The sequence below is a fragment of the Oncorhynchus masou genome, chromosome 29 (genome assembly GCF_036934945.1).
Source record: "Oncorhynchus masou masou isolate Uvic2021 chromosome 29, UVic_Omas_1.1, whole genome shotgun sequence".
Classification (NCBI taxonomy): Eukaryota; Metazoa; Chordata; class Actinopteri; order Salmoniformes; family Salmonidae; genus Oncorhynchus; species Oncorhynchus masou.
The window spans coordinates 41761837-41779723 of NC_088240.1; the positions used below are offsets into that span (position 1 = coordinate 41761837).

The 17887-nt window shown below is 41.9% G+C and overlaps 1 protein-coding gene across 8 annotated transcripts in view; it reads right to left on the bottom strand.

Moving 5' to 3' along the window:
* glsb (glutaminase b) overlaps window positions 1-17887 on the bottom strand; it is a 63845-nt gene that overhangs the window by 8983 nt on the left and 36975 nt on the right. For 2 of the 8 annotated variants that reach the window (XM_064944958.1, XM_064944956.1), the window contains exons 8-15: window positions 16159-16191; window positions 15989-16047; window positions 14010-14076; window positions 11631-11681; window positions 10800-10976; window positions 9840-9971; window positions 3333-3425; window positions 2375-2651 (exon numbers count right to left, since the gene is read on the bottom strand). In XM_064944958.1, coding sequence (XP_064801030.1) covers window positions 2502-2651; window positions 3333-3425; window positions 9840-9971; window positions 10800-10976; window positions 11631-11681; window positions 14010-14076; window positions 15989-16047; window positions 16159-16191 — 762 coding nt within the window. In that variant the 3' untranslated portion in view covers window positions 2375-2501. Of the gene's footprint in view, window positions 1-2374; window positions 2655-3332; window positions 3426-9839; window positions 9972-10799; window positions 10977-11630; window positions 11682-14009; window positions 14077-15988; window positions 16048-16158; window positions 16192-17887 lie in introns of those variants that run through there. The other 6 variants (XM_064944957.1, XM_064944955.1, XM_064944954.1 and 3 more) reach the window with 3 other exon arrangements.

A 17887-nucleotide genomic window follows, 5' to 3' on the forward strand; every position in this document is an offset into this window, starting at 1 on the left:
ATGGCACACACACACACACACACACACACACACACACACACACACACACACACACACACACACACACACACACACACACACACACGTGTGCATGCACCACTCAAAAACAAAAAGGCGCACACACACACAAAAGGGGGTGGAATGAATCACCTTTTACGTCCTTGATGAAAAGCTTCGGTCCACTCAACAGCAGTTGAGAAATCGGCTCATGTGAGATCCGTTGCTGGTATGTGAAAGGTAAAGCACTGGTATGCAAGTTAGAATGGTCCGACTGATATCGTCTCCGTGTCACGCCTGATAAGTGCCTTATCATTATAATCTCAGTTTGCTCTTCTAAAAGCATACTACAAGCTCTATGTAGACGCAAATATCGGAGTGTTGCAATGTCGTTTTTCATCACAAAAGGGGCGGTTCCTTGTAAAAAAGCTCTGGCGTTCGGCGTACCATTTTACTACCTGAAAATTGAGACATGCAGTATCATTATTTCTGCAGCCGTGGGGGCAGTATTATTGCTTGGTTCCTTGATCTGATATATATATATATATATATGTAGGCAATTCTTCAAAGTAGACTATTTTGCATTAATAACCAAATATAATCTCCGCAACTGAATCCACCCAAAACATTATTTTATTTAGAAATAGTAACTAGTGATTCCAGGCTACTGTGAAATGGTATAACCTGCTGTAGCCAACTTGCTAGCCATGTGTTTTTTTACAACAACAAAAATAAATGCTGTTCTATCTTTAACTGATATGGGAATGAATACACAAGCAGTATATCAAACTGGGATAATGTTTTAGGTTACACCAGCAAGCAGAAGAACATTTGCCAGGGCATATTTCTAAATTATCAATCTGATTATTTTACATGGAGATGTGGGGAGCTAAAAAAGACTAGCTAGCTTGCTATGTTTCTCGCCAGGTTAAAGCCAGCCTACTACTATAAGCAAAGGAAGGCTACTGTTCCTTGTTTTCAAAAAATTAAGACCAAACCCACCCCACCCCCCCCCAAAAAAACACAAAAAATACGTGAGGGACCGGCAAGGATTTCCTGTTACCAAAAGGTGTCCTCTACTTCAAAAATCCCACTTCACCCACCTACACACACACACACACACACACACACCTACACACACACACACAGAGTTAAGCTTGTAGTAACCTTAAGAGCCTGTCAACGCATATAAATATAATGAGATACATTATATTTATGTGTGTCAAAGCACAACACTCCACATCTTCCCTTGGCTTTTGGTTTGAGAAAACCTCCCTCGCTTTGGTTAACAAACACATTACAATGGGCCTAATACCCACACTGGCATGTTCGACAGATACAGGACTTCAAACTTGTCAGTAGATATTGAAGCACACATGAAATGATGGATCAAGTCTACTTGCAAAGCCTCAATCTGAGCCAGGCAATCCCTTCAGGCCCCTAAAGTCTGACATTCTAGACAGGCAGCCAGAAGGGCTTCTCTCGGCTTTGCAGGGACCCCAAAAACACAAGAGATGCATTTCAAACTCCTAAAAAGACACACCCTCGTCCACTTACCCTCGCCTTATTCCCTAGGGGGTATCCCCACAGCCATATTTGTTGTCAGTCCAGATGATTAGCCAAGCAAGGTAAGTGTGCAACGCAAGCCCCTCAGCCCTCGTTTTTAATAGAGTTTGCGAGGGTACAATTATGTTCGCTTCGGGGCCTGAAACACCCCATAATTCAATTCGCGATGATTGTACATCCGCTAAGAAAAGTCCACCAAAACTTAAAACCTCAACGTCAATATGGAGTCAACATACAAGTGTAAGTAAAAACGAATGTAAAGAAGTTACAAATTGTGCTACACAAACACGTCTCATAAAAGTAATGATGTTTTTGTTTGGTTAGCTTTTGGAAATTGTAGAAATAAAACATTCCCTGTCTTCAGAAGTTCCAGCTAGACAGGCTAACGTTAGTTAGCAAATTCATTTTCTAGCTATGATACAGTAGGCATATATTAATAATTATGTAATTAATATAAGTAGACATGCAATCATAATTGACTGTAGCGCATATAAAGCACCCACACGCTACTGGTGAATGAAAACACAATCTTTGCGAGATGAACAAGTGACAAAATTTCAGGCAAGGGTGACTCATTTAAAAATAATTCCTTCCTCCCTCGCCCTGCAAGTGTCAACTCGTCAGACGTCATGATATATCATCAGAAGTGTCCACTTCATTTGAGGGCTGAGGGTGTGTCTGTTAAGTGTTTGGATTGCAGCCACGGACACACAGAGAAAAAAGAGGGGAAAAAAAGTACAGTAACCCAGGTAGAATCAATTATCATTCATCACCAGTACATAATGTGACATTACATTATGTAAAAAAAAAAAAAAAAAAAAAAAAAAACTTAATAGAAATAAATAATCCTCTTGATAATTTATATAAATATATGAAGTCATATATGGGTGTAGAAAGGGGACAGGAGAAGGTGGGAGGTAGGGAGGAGAGAGGGGATCCTAGTTGCGCTCCCCGACACTCTCCATCCTATAGACTACAGTGGTGGAGCTGTCCTCGTGGCAATCAGTGGGCACCACCTTTTTCCACAGAGAGTCTTTGAGAGCTAGCTCTTGCTGAAGGCTCTCGTAATCCATTGGTCCGAAGGTAAACTGCTGTTTCAAGCAACATGGGATAACAGATTAGTTGGGTCTGCCTGCACATGCCACGAGTGCGGCTGCTCTAGGGATGTGTGTCTGTGACTATCTATGCGTGGTTGGTAATATGTTAAGTTTTGTAACTATGTAATGGAGAATGTGTCGGCCTTTCTTTATTGTGTCTGACTGTTTGGCACGTGTGTGTGTGTGTGTCTGGTTTGCTCTGACAGAGATGCCACTTGCCTCTCAACATACGGATTAAAACACTATTAGACCAAAAGGAAAGGATAATTCAAAAATCAATCCTAACCTTTCATTAATATTTAACCAAGCATGCCAAAGCTTACTGACCTTGAGATTAAATCAAATTAAATGACAATCCCCCCCCCTCCAAAAGGGCAAACAAGTAAATTCCCCAAAATATATCTAGAATTATCAAACATCCACAAACATAATCCCAAATGTCAATAAATTAGAGTGTTCTGTGGCTATCTAAATAACTAGGGCAGCAATTTTTCTTTAGGAACTCTCATTAGCAACCCTTAAGATACTCAGCTGGAGCCAATTTAGCACCATTAAATCAGGCTCATTATGTTATTCTGGGAAGGTGTGGTAACAATGGAAGAGGGGTGTGTCTGTGTGCGTGTGTAAAGGCGTGTGTGTGTAAAGGGGATGGTTGTTTCTATGTGTACTCACCCTCTGGTCGCCTCCCTCCCTGCGAGGATCGTGCTTCTTGGCAAAGTGCCTCAGGTTGTCGTAGTTGTGGAAGTTAAAGAGAGACACCAGGTCCTGGAACGCAAAGAATCAGAGAGGGTCATGTTCCGACAGAGGGAGGGAGGGAGACACAGAGAGAAAAAGACAGACAGTGACAGACAGAGAGAGCGAGTGAGATAGAGGGTGAAAGAAACAGAAAGAGAGGGCTCGGACTAAAAATCTAAACTCGAGAGTGAATCAGAATAGCGGTGGGGCTGGGATTCGATCCCATGCGGACATGTCCGTACATGTTATGTGCTGAAGCCGGTGACACTAACCATTGGTCTAGTGGCAATGCCAGGTCACATGAGTAGGTAAAGTTAACTTCTCTAGGGTAGGCAGTATTTGGAATTTTGGATGAAAAGCGTGCCCAAATTAAACTGCCTTCTACTCAGGCCCAGAAGATAGGATATGCATATAATTGGTAGATTTGGATAGAAAACACTCTGAAGTTTCTAAAACTGTTAAAATAGTGTCTTGAGTATAACAGAACTGATTTGACAGGCGAAAACCTGAGAAAAATCCATTCAGGAAGTAGGAAGTTTTCTATTCAATGCCATTACAGTATCCATTGACTTTAGACTCAAATTACAGTTCCTATGCCTTCCACTAGATGTCAACAGTCGTTAGAAATTGTTTCAGGCTTGTATTCTGAAAAATGAGGGAGTAAGAGCAGTCTGATTGAGTGGACCCTGCCGTGTCACAAAGCTTTTTCATGCGCGTGACCGAGAGTGCCTTTCTTGTTTACCATTTATATCGACAACGTTATTGTCCGGTTGAAATATTATCGATTATTTAGGCTAAACCCAACCTGAGGATTGATTGTTATACTTAGTCTTCCGGCGCCGACAGAGATGGCCGCCTCGCTTCGCGTTCCTAGGAAACTATGCAGTTTTTTTTCGTGTTATTTCTTACATTAGTACCCCAGGTCATCTTAGGTTTCATTACATACAGTCGAGAAGAACTACTGAATATAAGAGCAGCGGAACCGAGGGAAACGAGGCGGTCTTCTGGTCAGACTCCGGAGACGGGCACATCGTGCACCACTCCCTAGCATTCTTCTCGCCAATGTCCAGTCTCTTGATAACAAGGTTGATGAAATCCGAGCAAGGGTAGCATTCCAGAGGGACATCAGAGACTGTAACTTTCTTTGCTTCACGGAAACATGGCTCACTGGAGAGACGCTATCAGAGTCGGTGCAGCCAGCGGGTTTCTCCACGCATCGCGCCGACAGAAACAAACATCTTTCTGGTAAGAAGAGGGGCGGGGGCGTATGCCTTATGGCTAACGAGACGTGGTGTGATCACAGAAACATACAGGAACTCAAATCCTCCTGTTCACCGGATTTAGAATTCCTCACAATCAAATGTCGACCGCATTATCTACCAAGAGAATTCTCTTCGATTATAATCACAGCCGTATATATTCCCCCCCAAGCAGACACATCGATGGCTCTGAACAAACTTTATTTGACTCTTTGCAAACTGGAATCCATACATCCTGAGGCTGCATTCATTGTAGCTGGGGATTTTAACAAGGCTAATCTGAAAACAAGACTCCCTAAATTGTATCAGCATATCGATTGCGCAACCAGGGCTGGCAAAACCTTGCATCATTGTTATTCTAACTTCCGCGACGCATATAAGGCCCTGCCCCGCCCTCCTTTCAGAAAAGCTGACCACGACTCTATTTTGTTGATCCCTGCCTACAGACAGAAACTAAAACAAGAAGCTCCCACGCTGAGGTCTGTCCAACGCTGGTCCGACCAAGCTGATTCCACACTCCAAGACTGCTTCCATCACGTGGACTGGGATATGTTTCGTATTGCGTCAGACAACAACATTGATGAATACGCTGATTCGTTGTGCGAGTTCATTACAACGTGCGTTGAAGATGTCGTTCCCATAGCAACGATTAAAACATTCCCAAACCAGAAACCGTGGATTGATGGCAGCATTCGCGTGAAACTGAAAGCGCGAACCACTGCTTTTAATCAGGGCAAGGTGACTGGAAACATGACTGAATACAAACAGTGCAGCTATTCCCTCCGCAAGGATATCAAACAAGCTAAGCGTCAGTATAGAGACAAAGTTGAATCTCAATTCAACGGCTCAGACACAAGAGGTATGTGGCAGGGTCTACAGTCAATCACGGACTACAAAAAGAAAACCAGCCCAGTTACGGACCAGGATGTCTTGCTCCCAGGCAGACTAAACTTTTTTGCCCGCTTTGAGGACAATACAGTGCCACTGACACGGCCTGCAACGAAAACATGCGGACTCTCCTTCACTGCAGCCGAGCTGAGTAAAACATTTAAACGTGTTAACCCTCGCAAGGCTGCAGGCCCAGACGGCATCCCCAGCCGCGCCCTCAGAGCATGGGCAGACCAGCTGGCTGGTGTGTTTACGGACATATTCAATCAATCCCTATCTCAGTCTGCTGTTCCCACATGCTTCAAGAGGGCCACCATTGTTCCTGTTCCCAAGAAAGCTAAGGTAACTGAGCTAAACGACTACCGCCCCGAAGCACTCACTTCAGTCATCATGAAGTGCTTTGAGAGACTAGTCAAGGACCATATCACCTCCACCCTACCTGACACCCTAGACCCACTCCAATTTGCTTACCGCCCAAATATGTCCACAGACGATGCAATCTCAACCACACTGCACACTGCCCTAACCCATCTGGACAAGAGGAATACCTATGTGAGAATGCTGTTCATCGACTACAGCTCGGCATTTAACACCATAGTACCCTCCAAGCTCCCCCACCATAGTACATCCCCCATCTACATCGATGGAACAGTAGTGGAGAGGGTAGTAAGTTTTAAGTTCCTCGGCATACACATCACAGACAAACTGTATTGGTCCACCCACACAGACAGCATCGTGAAGAAGGCGCAGCAGCGCCTCTTCAACCTCAGGAGGCTGAAGAAATTTGGCTTGTCACCAAAAGCACTCACAAACCTCTACAGATGCACAATCGAGAGTATCCTGGTGGGCTGTATCACCACAGTGACTGCAATTGCTCCGCCCACAACCGTAAGGCTCTCCAGAGGGTAGTGAGGTCCGCACAACGCATCACCGGGGGCAAACTACCTGCCCTCCAGGACACCTACATCACCCGATGTTACAGGAAGGCCATAAAGATCATCAAGGACAACAACCACCCGAGCCACTGCCTGTTCACCCCACTATCATCCAGAAGGTGAGGTCAGTACAGGTGGATCAAAGCTGGGACCAAGAGACTGAAAAACAGCTTCTATCTCAAGGCCATCAGACAGTTAAACAGCAACCACTAACATTGAGTGGCTGCTACCAACACACTGACTCAACTCCAGCCACTTTAATAATGGGAATTGATGGGAAATTATGTAAAATATATCACTAGCCACTTTAAACAATGCTACCTAATATAATGTTTACATACCCTACATTATTCATCTCATACGTATACACTGTACTCTATATCATCCACTGCATCTTTATGTAATACATGTATCACTAGCCACTTTAACTATGCCACTTTGTTTACATACTCATCTCATATGTATATACACTGTACTCGATACCATCTACTGTATATTGCCTATGCTGCTCTGTACCATCACTCATTCATATATCTTTATGTACATATTCTTTATCCCCTTACACTTGTGTATAAGACAGTAGTTTTGGAATTGTTAGTTAGATTACTTGTTGGTTATTACTGCATTGTCGGAACTAGAAGCACAAGCATTTTGCTACACTCGCAGTAACATCTGCTAACCATGTGTATGTGACAAATAAAATTTGATTCAATTTGATTTGAATATAAACATTGTTTGACATGTTTCTATGAACTTTACATATACAATTTGGATTTTTTTTTGTCTGCCTGTTGTGACTGCGTTTGAGCCTGTGGATTACTGAAGAAAACGCGAGGACAAAATGGAGGTTTTTGGATATAAAGAGAGACTTTATCGAACAATGGAACATTTATTGAATAAATGAATGTCTTCTGAGTGCAACCATATGAAGATCATCAAAGGTAAGTGATTAATTGTATCTCTATTTCTGACTCTTCTACTCGACTTGGCTCGTTACTGTTTTAATGATTTGTCTGCTGGGCTATGTTCTGAAATAATCGTAAGGTATGCTTTTGCCGTAAAGCATTTTTGAAATCTGACACCGTGGTTGGATTCACAAGAAGTTGATCTTTAAACCTATGTAAAATAGTTGTATCTTTTCTGAATTTCCATAATGAGTACTTCTGTATTTGAATTTGGCGCTCTGCAATCTCACTGGATGTTGGCCAGGTGGGACGCTAGCGTCCCACATACCCTAGAGAGGTTAACACCAGAATTGCTGGTGTTAAAAGTATCAGCTAGAGAACACCTGGCCTTGACAGACCCTCCTTCCAGCCAATGACACATCAGCATTCTAACAGTCTAATAAACACATTTCATATATGCTATCGGAAGAATCATAATTTGGTTGTGTTTATGAAGGTCTTACGTAATATTAGAATACTAAAAAACTATTACTTCAAATAACAATTGAATGAGCTTATGTTACTCTAGTCTATAAATAAAAATGAAAAAAAAACACTATTTCAAGAGTTATATCCATCAGAACGAAATTATAATTGAGTTTTTGCAGGTTTAAAGAAACATTGTGATAATAAGAAAATGTATAACACAATAGCATATTTTAATGTATTATGTTACTAGTCTTTTCTTAGTAGACAGAGCAAAGCTGCCTCACAACTGGCCATATGCTGAAAGTATAGACAACCCAGATATTCTTGTAAAAAAGGGATATTTGGAAATATTTATTTATTTGACAACAGTACTTGTCATAAACGGCAGAATATGCCATTCTGATACTATATAGAAATCAAAACGTTTGACCTGCATGTGACTCTGAATGAGGATTTGATAAAGTGATGCTCCTTTCCCTGCATCTGTCAATTCCAAGCTGCGCCCATCTCTTCATGAAAAATTTGACAACTGATAATATTGTCACTCAGACTATTGTCAATTTAATCTTATCTTTAGGCTAACTCTTATTACATGTGAAATTAGTTTCGGAATAGTTGATGAGCCGGCTGTGCAGGCTGACTGGCATTGTTTGCTTCCCTCGGAAGCAAACATAGAATCAAGGACATGTTTTGCACTATTCTAAAGGCCTAATGCAACAACATGTTTTCGTTTCCCTTACAATAAATTTGATTAGCAATAGAGTAATAGTAAATAAAACAGTAACAGCTTCTTTTTAGAAAGTAAAACATGAAAGAGAATGATATCAACCCGCAAGGCACGTATTCAAATTATTTGGTTTAAACATGAGCCCCAATGCTGATAAATAGGCATAAACTCATCACTGCACTATTGTTGTTCTAAATTAAATCAACCTCTTCTCCCTCCTTGTCGTTCAGCTAGGCCTAATTTTGAATTCAATTGTGAAGTAAAGTGCATAATTATCACCCATTAATCTATTTGTCATTCATTCAGTGGAGGAGAGAGAGAGAATCATTAACGCCTGGCTGAGCAAAGGATCTAAATCATTTTCTGTTTATGATTTTTTTTTAATTAGTATTGCAAACTAAACATTTTGAAAAAATTTTTTTTTAATAAAAAATATATAAAAAAAATAAATAAAAAAATCAGGGAAGGAGCAGGAAGTTGCTTTTTTTAAATAAACAAAATCAAAACGTCAGTGGCCGTTAGCCTATGGCCGTTCTAGTGTTAAAGAACATTGGCGTTCTTCAACTACATGTTGACAGTGATCCCTGGCATTGTTTTCCAGCCATGCGATCTAATCAATCATCACTTTGTTATTAAGGAGCAGACTAGCGTGGGGCCGCTCTACGGCTCAGAGCTGTATCTGTACGTAACCACACCGCCAATGACTGGGCCTCAATGACAACGCACCTACTAGTTCACTATGGGACATCACAAGTAAAACATACATCTACATACAGTATGTACCATTCATAAATCTTGTTATGCAACACAAGTCATACAGCATACCATTGTGTGAAATGCCATAACCAGCTTAGTTGGCGCAAACAGAAACTAGCATCCATCCAATTTTTGTTATACCCATTTGAGAATAGTAAACAGTAGAGAGTAGTGTGTTACTTTATTGATCCCAACTTGGGAAATTGTTTTATGTCTATGTACTCGTCTGCACAATGAGTTTCCTTGCAGGAACAATAATGTTTGAATTGTAGCAGGAAAAGTACTAAATAAGATGTTTCTATGAGGCCTCAGATGCTCCAGGAGGACTATTTGGCTAGGCTAGCTAGCGGTGGCTCAGAGAGCGGGGGAGGGCGATATATAATAAGAAGCAGAAATATGATCATGTGTGAGGGTGGTAGTAGTAATGTGTGTGTGTGTGTGGGGGGGGGGGGCTGAGTATGTCTATTCGGAGGTGTCAATGTGTGTTTGTCAGTGTGTCCCCGTACCGTGCAGAATTGAATGCCTCTGACACTGTTGCCCAGCTTGTCCAGTGGAGGAGACCAGCACATGATGCCCATAACGTTGGGCACCACCAGAAGGATGCCCCCTGCCACGCCCGACTTGGCTGGCAAGCCCACCTAGACACAAAGACACAGGGAGAGGTTACCCACAACTCTGTGGACATCAGGGCCCAAATTGTAAGTAGTGCATTATCTAGGATCAGCTCCCCTTATTCATTATGATCCAAGACAAAAGTGATCCAATATTAACAATCCTACTCTGAGACTCAAGGTGAATACAGGCCCAGGGCATTATACACACTAAGAGTGAGTGGCAGACAATTTCTTCTTGAGGATGGTCTGGAGAATAATTTGTAGACTGCAAATTGACCGCAAGAAGCCAAAACAAATATAATATTTGACTAATACATAACCATTTCAAACCTTGTCTCCCTATTATGCGTGGGATCACGTGTCTCCCTATTATGCGTGGGAATACTTGATTGGATAATCGCGCAACATCTGATTGGATAATCCTCCATGGGGGCTATAGGTAGAATATTGACCTGGTTTGTTCTGGCAAGGACAGTGACTGGAGCCCAGTGGAGGGCAATTGGGGACATTGTGGGACAGAGACAGGCTGGATGGAACTAAAAGGGTCGTATTGGGCAGGAGGAAAGGGCAGATTTTGTCAGAGAGTGGCAGTATTGGGCAGAATAAGCTGTGCTTTAACTGGACCACAAAGGTCAATGTTGTGGACTGAAACTCAAGGTGCATCTCAATAGTGTAAAATGGTTTCCTTTCTTGTCTCCTCTTTCATCTGCACTTTTCTGAAGAAAGAAAAACAGGCCAAGTGAAAGCAATTTTTTTGTCAGAGCAGATAAAGAACGGTAGACTATGGAACATTTATATACAGCAGTGTTGTGGTGCTATATGAGCTATGGCGGCGAGGTACAGTATACTCACGTGGAAGGCGAACTGGCCAGAGAAGTCGTACATGCCACAGGAGTGCATGAGGCTCAGCGTGTCACGCACTGCCTCCGGGCTCAGCACGCGCTCGCCCGTGATTGGACAGAAGCCGCCGTTGGCCAGGGTGGCCGCCATGACGCTGGCACTCTCGCAGGTCACCTCGATGGAGCATAGCTGGAGGGACAGACAGTTACAACACAAATCTAAGATCAAGCCAAACAGTAATAGTGGTAGAAATACATTAATATAGAACATGCACACAGAATAAATATGACAGTCAAGCGTAAGCCTAGGGCATTGCGTACTCAATTATTCTCCCGTCCCAATATTGCCCCCATTCTGGATGAAGACGTACTACAGTATAATCAAAATAGAGTGTATGCACGGAGAATGAAAACCATATACTATAATCAAAGTACATGTAAATGCATAGAATATAATGTACCCAGTACAACTACTCCTCTCTCTTGTCCTTCTATGGTTTTAGGAAAGGCTCCAGGTTATGTGAGTTCTCAGTGGGCCAAGGCAAACATTACCAAAGGACCAGCATGACCGGAGACTATACGTCAGTGGGTTGTCAGCGTGACACCAGAGAGGAAGGCTGTCAACACCCAAAGGGATGTGACGTCAACACAGCTATCCCATTACACACATTTCCCTTCTCAGCCAGAGAAGCACATGAACAAAGTCACAGTCACCAGACCCAGAAAGAGAGAGAGGGGGAGAGGAGGGGGATTCACAATCTAGCCAATACCATAAGCCCGCCCCTCCCCATTTCTCCCTCCACTGGCAGTGTGTAGTTGTTGTGAGCCGTCTGTCTGTACGTACCTGGAAGTAGAAATCCAGAATGGACGTCATGTCTGTCCCCTCAGGAAAACACTGCAGAGAGGGGAGAGGGGGATATAAACAGACAGATTACAGCCACGCAATATATTTTGACATGACTGATGTGCTGTTCTGTATTTCAGCAATCTTAGACTATACATTGGATAGAGAGAGAGAGCGAGAGAGTGAGATGGCTTAAGTTTAGTTACTCCTTATTAGGGATAGATAGAATAGCTCCTAAATCAAAATGAACACAGTTGAAGTCAGAAGTATACGTACACCTTAGACAAATACATTTAAAACTCAAAATTCACAATTCCTGACATTTAATCCCTGTCTTAGGTCAGAAGGATGACCACTTTATTTTAAGAATGTGAAATGTCAGAAAAATAGTAGAGAATGATTTCAGCTTTTATTTCTTTCATCACATTCCCAGTGGGTTAGAAGTTTACACACACTCAATTAGTATTAGGCGTGTCCAATCAATTTTGTAACCACTCCCTCTTCCAATTAGGGCTAATGGTTAAAGCTGTTCTAAAGAGGTCATTGTATTCCTTTCTTTTGTACTCCCTGACGAAGGCCATGCAACCGAAATGCGTCCTTAAAAAACACAAAAAAAAAAACACTGTTTCTATTGAACATGCCATACTAAAAGGCATTTTAATTAATTTTATGAAGAGTGCCTTGGTCCTCCTTTCTTTTTAGTATTTGGTAGCATTGCCTTTAAATTGTTTAACTTGGGTCAAACGTTTCAGGTAGCCTTCCACAAGCTTCCCACAATAAGTTGGGTGAATTTTGTCCCATTCCTCCTGACAGAGCTGGTGTAACTGAGTCAGGTTTGTAGGCCTCCTTGCTCGCACATGCTTTTTCAGTTCGGCCCACAAATATTCTATAGGATTGAAGTCAGGGATTTGTGATGGCCACTCCCAATACCTCAACTTTGTTGTCCTTAAGCCATCTTGCCACAACTTTGGAAGTATGCTTGGGGTCATTGTCCATTTGGAAGACCCATTTTCGACCAAGCTTTAACTTCCTGACTAATATCTTGAGATGTTGCTTCAATATATCCACATAATTTTCCTCCTTATGATGCCATTTATTTTGTGAAATGCACCAGTCCCTCCTGTAGCAAAGCACCCCCACAACATGATGCTGCAAACTCTGTGCTTCACGTTTGGGATGGTGTTCTTCGGCTTGCTTTATGTTCTTCCAAACATAGATGGTCATTATGGCCAAACAGTTCTATTTTTGTTTCATCAGACCAGAGGACATTTCTCCAAAAAGTACGATCTTTGTCCCCATGTGCAGTTGCAAACCGTAGTCTGGCTTTTTAATGGTGATTTTGGAGCAGTGGCTTCTTCCTTGTGAGCAGCCTTTCAGGTTATGTCGATATAGGACTCGTTTTACTGTGGATTTAGATACTTTTGTACCGGTTTCCTCCAGCATCTTCACAAGGTCCTTTGCTGTTGTTCTGGGATTGATTTGCACTTTTTGCACCAAAGTACATTCATCTCTAGGAGACAGAACACGTCTCCTTCCTGAGCGGTATGACAGCTGCGTGGTCCCATGGTGTTTATACTTGCGTACTATTGTTTGTACAGATGAACGTGGTACCTTCAGGCATTTGGAAATTGCTCCCAAGGACGAACCGGACTTGTGGAGGTCTACAATTGTTTTTGAGGTCTTGGCTGATTTAATTTGATGTCAAGCAAAGAGGGACTGAGTTGGAAGGTAGGCCTTGAAATGCATCCACAGGTACTCCTCCAATTGACTCAAATGATGTCAATTAGCCTATCAGAAGCTTCTAAAGCCATGACATCATTTTCTGGAATTTTCCAAGCGGTTTAACGGCACAGTCAACTTAATGCATGTAAACTTCTAACCCACTGGAATTGTGAATCAGTGAATTATAAGTGAAATAAATCTGTCTGTAAACAATTGTTGGAAAAACTACTTGTGTCATGCAAAGTAGATGTCCTAACTGACTTGCCAAAACTATAGTGTGTTAACAAGAAATTTGTGGAGTGGTTGAAAAACTAGTTTTTATGACTCCAACCTAAGTGTATGTAAACTGCCGACTTCAACTGTAAATACTTTCCCCCTACTAGCACTGACTTTTCTGCTAGCTAATTAACTTTTAAAAATGTACTTTCTATGATTGAGATATGTGGCTTTCCCCCCTAGCTGCAATATCTTAAGATGAATGCACCAACTAAGTTGATTTGGATAAGAGTGTCTGCTAAATGACTCAAATTTAAACGTAAAGGCAGCTCTCCGACTTAGTGAGTTGTACAATGGGAACAGCAAACAGTGCCAAGTAAAAGAACAGGGAGGATAAGAGGAAGTGGAAAGATGAGGGAGAGATAGCATCACGGTTCTGACCTTCTTTTCTTTCAGGTAGTAGCCGATAGCGAAATTCCGGTCTCCTGACTCGCGCTCCGACTGGAATCTGCGTAACAAAGAACACAACGAGTGTTAACAGTCTACACCCATGTGAGTAGATGTGTTTTCTTTCACCACATTCCTTCATTGCCGTCATAATTAAAAACCCTCTTCCAAATGAGATCCTGAGCCTACTGTGATTAACTTCTGTAAACATCCAGACTTTAGACTGCATGCAGTCTAAACAATAATGAATCATGGAGAAGGGTCCGGAAAGGAGAAGGAGGCCACACAAAGCATCTGAAATGGCGTCTGAAATGGCGTCCCTATTACCTATTTACTGCATTACTTTTGACCAGGGCCCACATATTGCACTGTATACGGTGCATTTGGAAAGTATTCAGACCCCTTGACTTTTTCCACATTTTGTTACCTTACAGCCTAATTCTGAAGTGGATTAAATAAAATGTTTTCATCCGTCAATCTACACACAATACCCCATAATGACAGTGAAAACAGGTTAATAAAAAAAATAAAAAAAATGTAAATAAGCTATTTCTGTTTTTAATACATAAGTATTCAGGCCCTTTGCTATGAGGCTCAATTTTGTTCAGCTGCATCCTGTTTCCATTGATCATCCTTGAAATGTTTCTACAACTCGATAGGAGTCAACCTGTGGTAAAAATTAAATTGGACATGATTTGGAAAGGCACACACACCGGTCTATATAAGGTACCACAGTTGACCGTGCACGTCAGAGCAAAAACCAAGCCATAAGGTCGAAGGAATTGTCCATAGAGCTCCGAGACAGGATTGTGTCGATGCACAGATCTGGGGAGGGTACGAGAAATGTTCTGCAGCATTGAAGGTCCCCGAGAACACAGTGGCCTCCATCATTCTTAAATGGATAAAGTTTGGAACCACCACTTGCCGCTCGGCCAAACTGAGCAATCGGCGGAGAAGGGCCTTGGTCAGGGAGGTGACAAAGAACCCAATGGTCAGTCTGACAGTGCTCCAGAGTTCATCTGTGGAGATGGGAGAACCTTTCAGAAGGACAACCATCTCTGCAGCGCTCCACCAATCAGGCCTTTATGGTAGAGTGGCCAGAAGGAAACCACTTCTCAGTAAGAGGTGCGTGAAAGGTTGCTTGGAGTTTGCCCACTTAAAGGGCTCGCAGGCCATGAGAAACAAGATTCTCTGGTATGATGAAACCAAGATTGGCATTTTTGACCTGAATGCAATGCGTCACGTCTGAAGGAAACCTGGCACCATCTCTACGGTAAAGTATGGTGGTGGCAGCATCATGCTGTGGGAATGTTTTTCAGAGGCAGGGGCTGGGAGACTAGTTAGGATTGAGGGAAATATGAACACGGCAAAGTCCAGAGAGATCCTTGATGAGAACCTGCTCCCTCATACTGGGGCGAAGGTTCACCTACCAACAGGACAACGACCCTAAGCACATAGCCAACAAAATGCAGGAGTAGATTCGGGACAAGTCTCTGAATGCCCTTGAGTGGCCTAGCCAGAGCCCGGACTTGAACACCGTCAAACTTCTCTTGAGAGACCTGAAACTAGCAGGGCAGCGACGCTCCCCATCCAACCTGACAGACCTTGAGAGGATCTGCAGAGAAGAATGGGAGAAACTCCCCAAATGCAGGTGTGCCAAGCTTGCAGCTTCATACCCAAGAAGACTCAAGGCTGTAATTGCTGCCAAAAGTGTTTCAACAAAGTACTGAGTAAAGGGTCTGAATACTTATGTAAATGTGATATTTCAGTAATACATTTTATTTTGTAATAAATGTGCAAACATTTCTAACAATCAGTTTTTGCTTTGTCATTATGGGGTATTGTGTGTAGATTGATGAGGGAAAAAAAATGTTTTAATACATTTTGGAATACGGCTGTAACTTTAACAAAATGTGGAATAAGTCAAGGGGTCTGAATGCACTGTAGGGAATAGGGTGCCACTCTCTACTTACGTGGCATTGCTGAAGCCTACATACTCATTTCCTGCCATCTTATTCAGGAAGTTCATGACCTGGAAATGAAACAACAGAATCAGTCAAACTTTTTTCTGCCATATATTACAAAATACCCAATATAACTCCAAACAGCTGCCACAATGCACAACATGTGGTATTAAACTTACATAGTCAAACTTCTCAGCATTGCTCGCTCCCTGCTGAAAAGTAATAGAAACGGTATTAAGTCAAGTTTGTTGGACAAAGAGAAAATATTTACAGCAGAATGAAAGTAGCAAGAAAACACAAACCTTGGCTTAAATAATAATACTGTCATACACAAAAACTAAAAATATTATCAGTTCGATGCATTATAAATGCAAAGTTAACTGAGCTTCGGTGAAACCTAGACAAACATACACAATTCAACATGGAAGAAGAGAATCTGATGGGTGTTATATAGTTACAGAGAGAAGTATAATGAATTTATAGAGTCAATAGACACGAAAAGACAGTTAATGCGTGGGCTTTGGTTGGAATCAAATTAAAGGAGATGACCCGTCATAATCACATTTTGTATATAAATGTAACACTAGGGCTGGCACAATTACACATAACAGTGTAACCGACGGTCATGATTACCATATAACCAATGGTTATGGATGAAGAATAACCATCATAGCCATTAAAAAATAGAATATATATACATACACATTCTTTAAATATTTTTGGAGGGGGAACAAACAGCTGACTGAAGCCGGGACGGCTGGGCATTCGTGCAGGTTGAGTCCGTTTCTGCCATAACATGGACTCTTAACATGAAACTTTTTTGTCCCTTGCTGAAGCAAGAAAGGTGTTGTAGCAGACAATGAATAAATGTGCTTGGAACATCTAACCCTGGCAATAGGTCATACTTGCATAACTCTGATAGAGATAAATGTGCGCAATTGTTCTGCATGGAATAATCGGAAATGGGTAGTTCTGACAATGCTCTTCAACAGGTGATATTAAAACCAAAACAGTTGCAACATTTATTTAACAATCCTTTGAACGTGGCACGTAGCTACCTGTCAATGGTTTTAGAGGAGCCTGGGGTCTCCTTTCACCCGAGCAGTCAAATTGTACACTCGGCACCATATTGTGGCGTTTTATTGATAACCTATTTGCCTGGTAAACTCATGGGTACCCCCGTAATAGCTGCCTGGTATTGTGACGCAATAATTTCCATGGTAATGTAGAATGTTCATTGAATTGATGTTAAAGATGCACTATGCAAAAGTTGCTCTGCCATTTCCTGATTGCTAAAATTCTAATATTTCTACCTAATTTCAGTTTATATGTGACAAAACAAGCAAATATAGTGTATAGTAAAAGACGCAAAAACAAAACTTAAGAATGGGAAGCAAAGAAATAAGTCACAGTAGCACAGATCTAGCACTTCTTTATGAATTTGGTAGGGTTGCCCAAAAGCTTACATATTGCAGCTTTAAAATGTGGCTCATGCAATGGAATGTATTTCATGTAATGTCAGTTGAATCAACAAATCACATTTCCTATTTGAACGGTTATTACAGAGAGACTGCAGTCTCTTGGCTGTCCAAATTATTTTCATCCAAAATTCCATGTCCTTCACAGCCCTATTTAACACTTATTTTATTGCCGTGCAGTGTGTGTGTGTGTGTGTGTGTGTGTGTATTATAGGCTAACGTGTCCTGTGAACAGCTCTGGGGATCAGTAGGGCTTATTAGCATGGTGTTGATCGCCTGGGAGACAAAACAGAAGAGCAGGAGGTAGAGAGGGAGCAAAGAGAGGCGCGAGGGAGGAAAAAAAACGATCTTCCTTGTCACTTGATCTAGTATGCTCATATTTCTTTGCTATTACTGGCTTTGCTAGACATGGCCCCCCCCAAAAATAGGC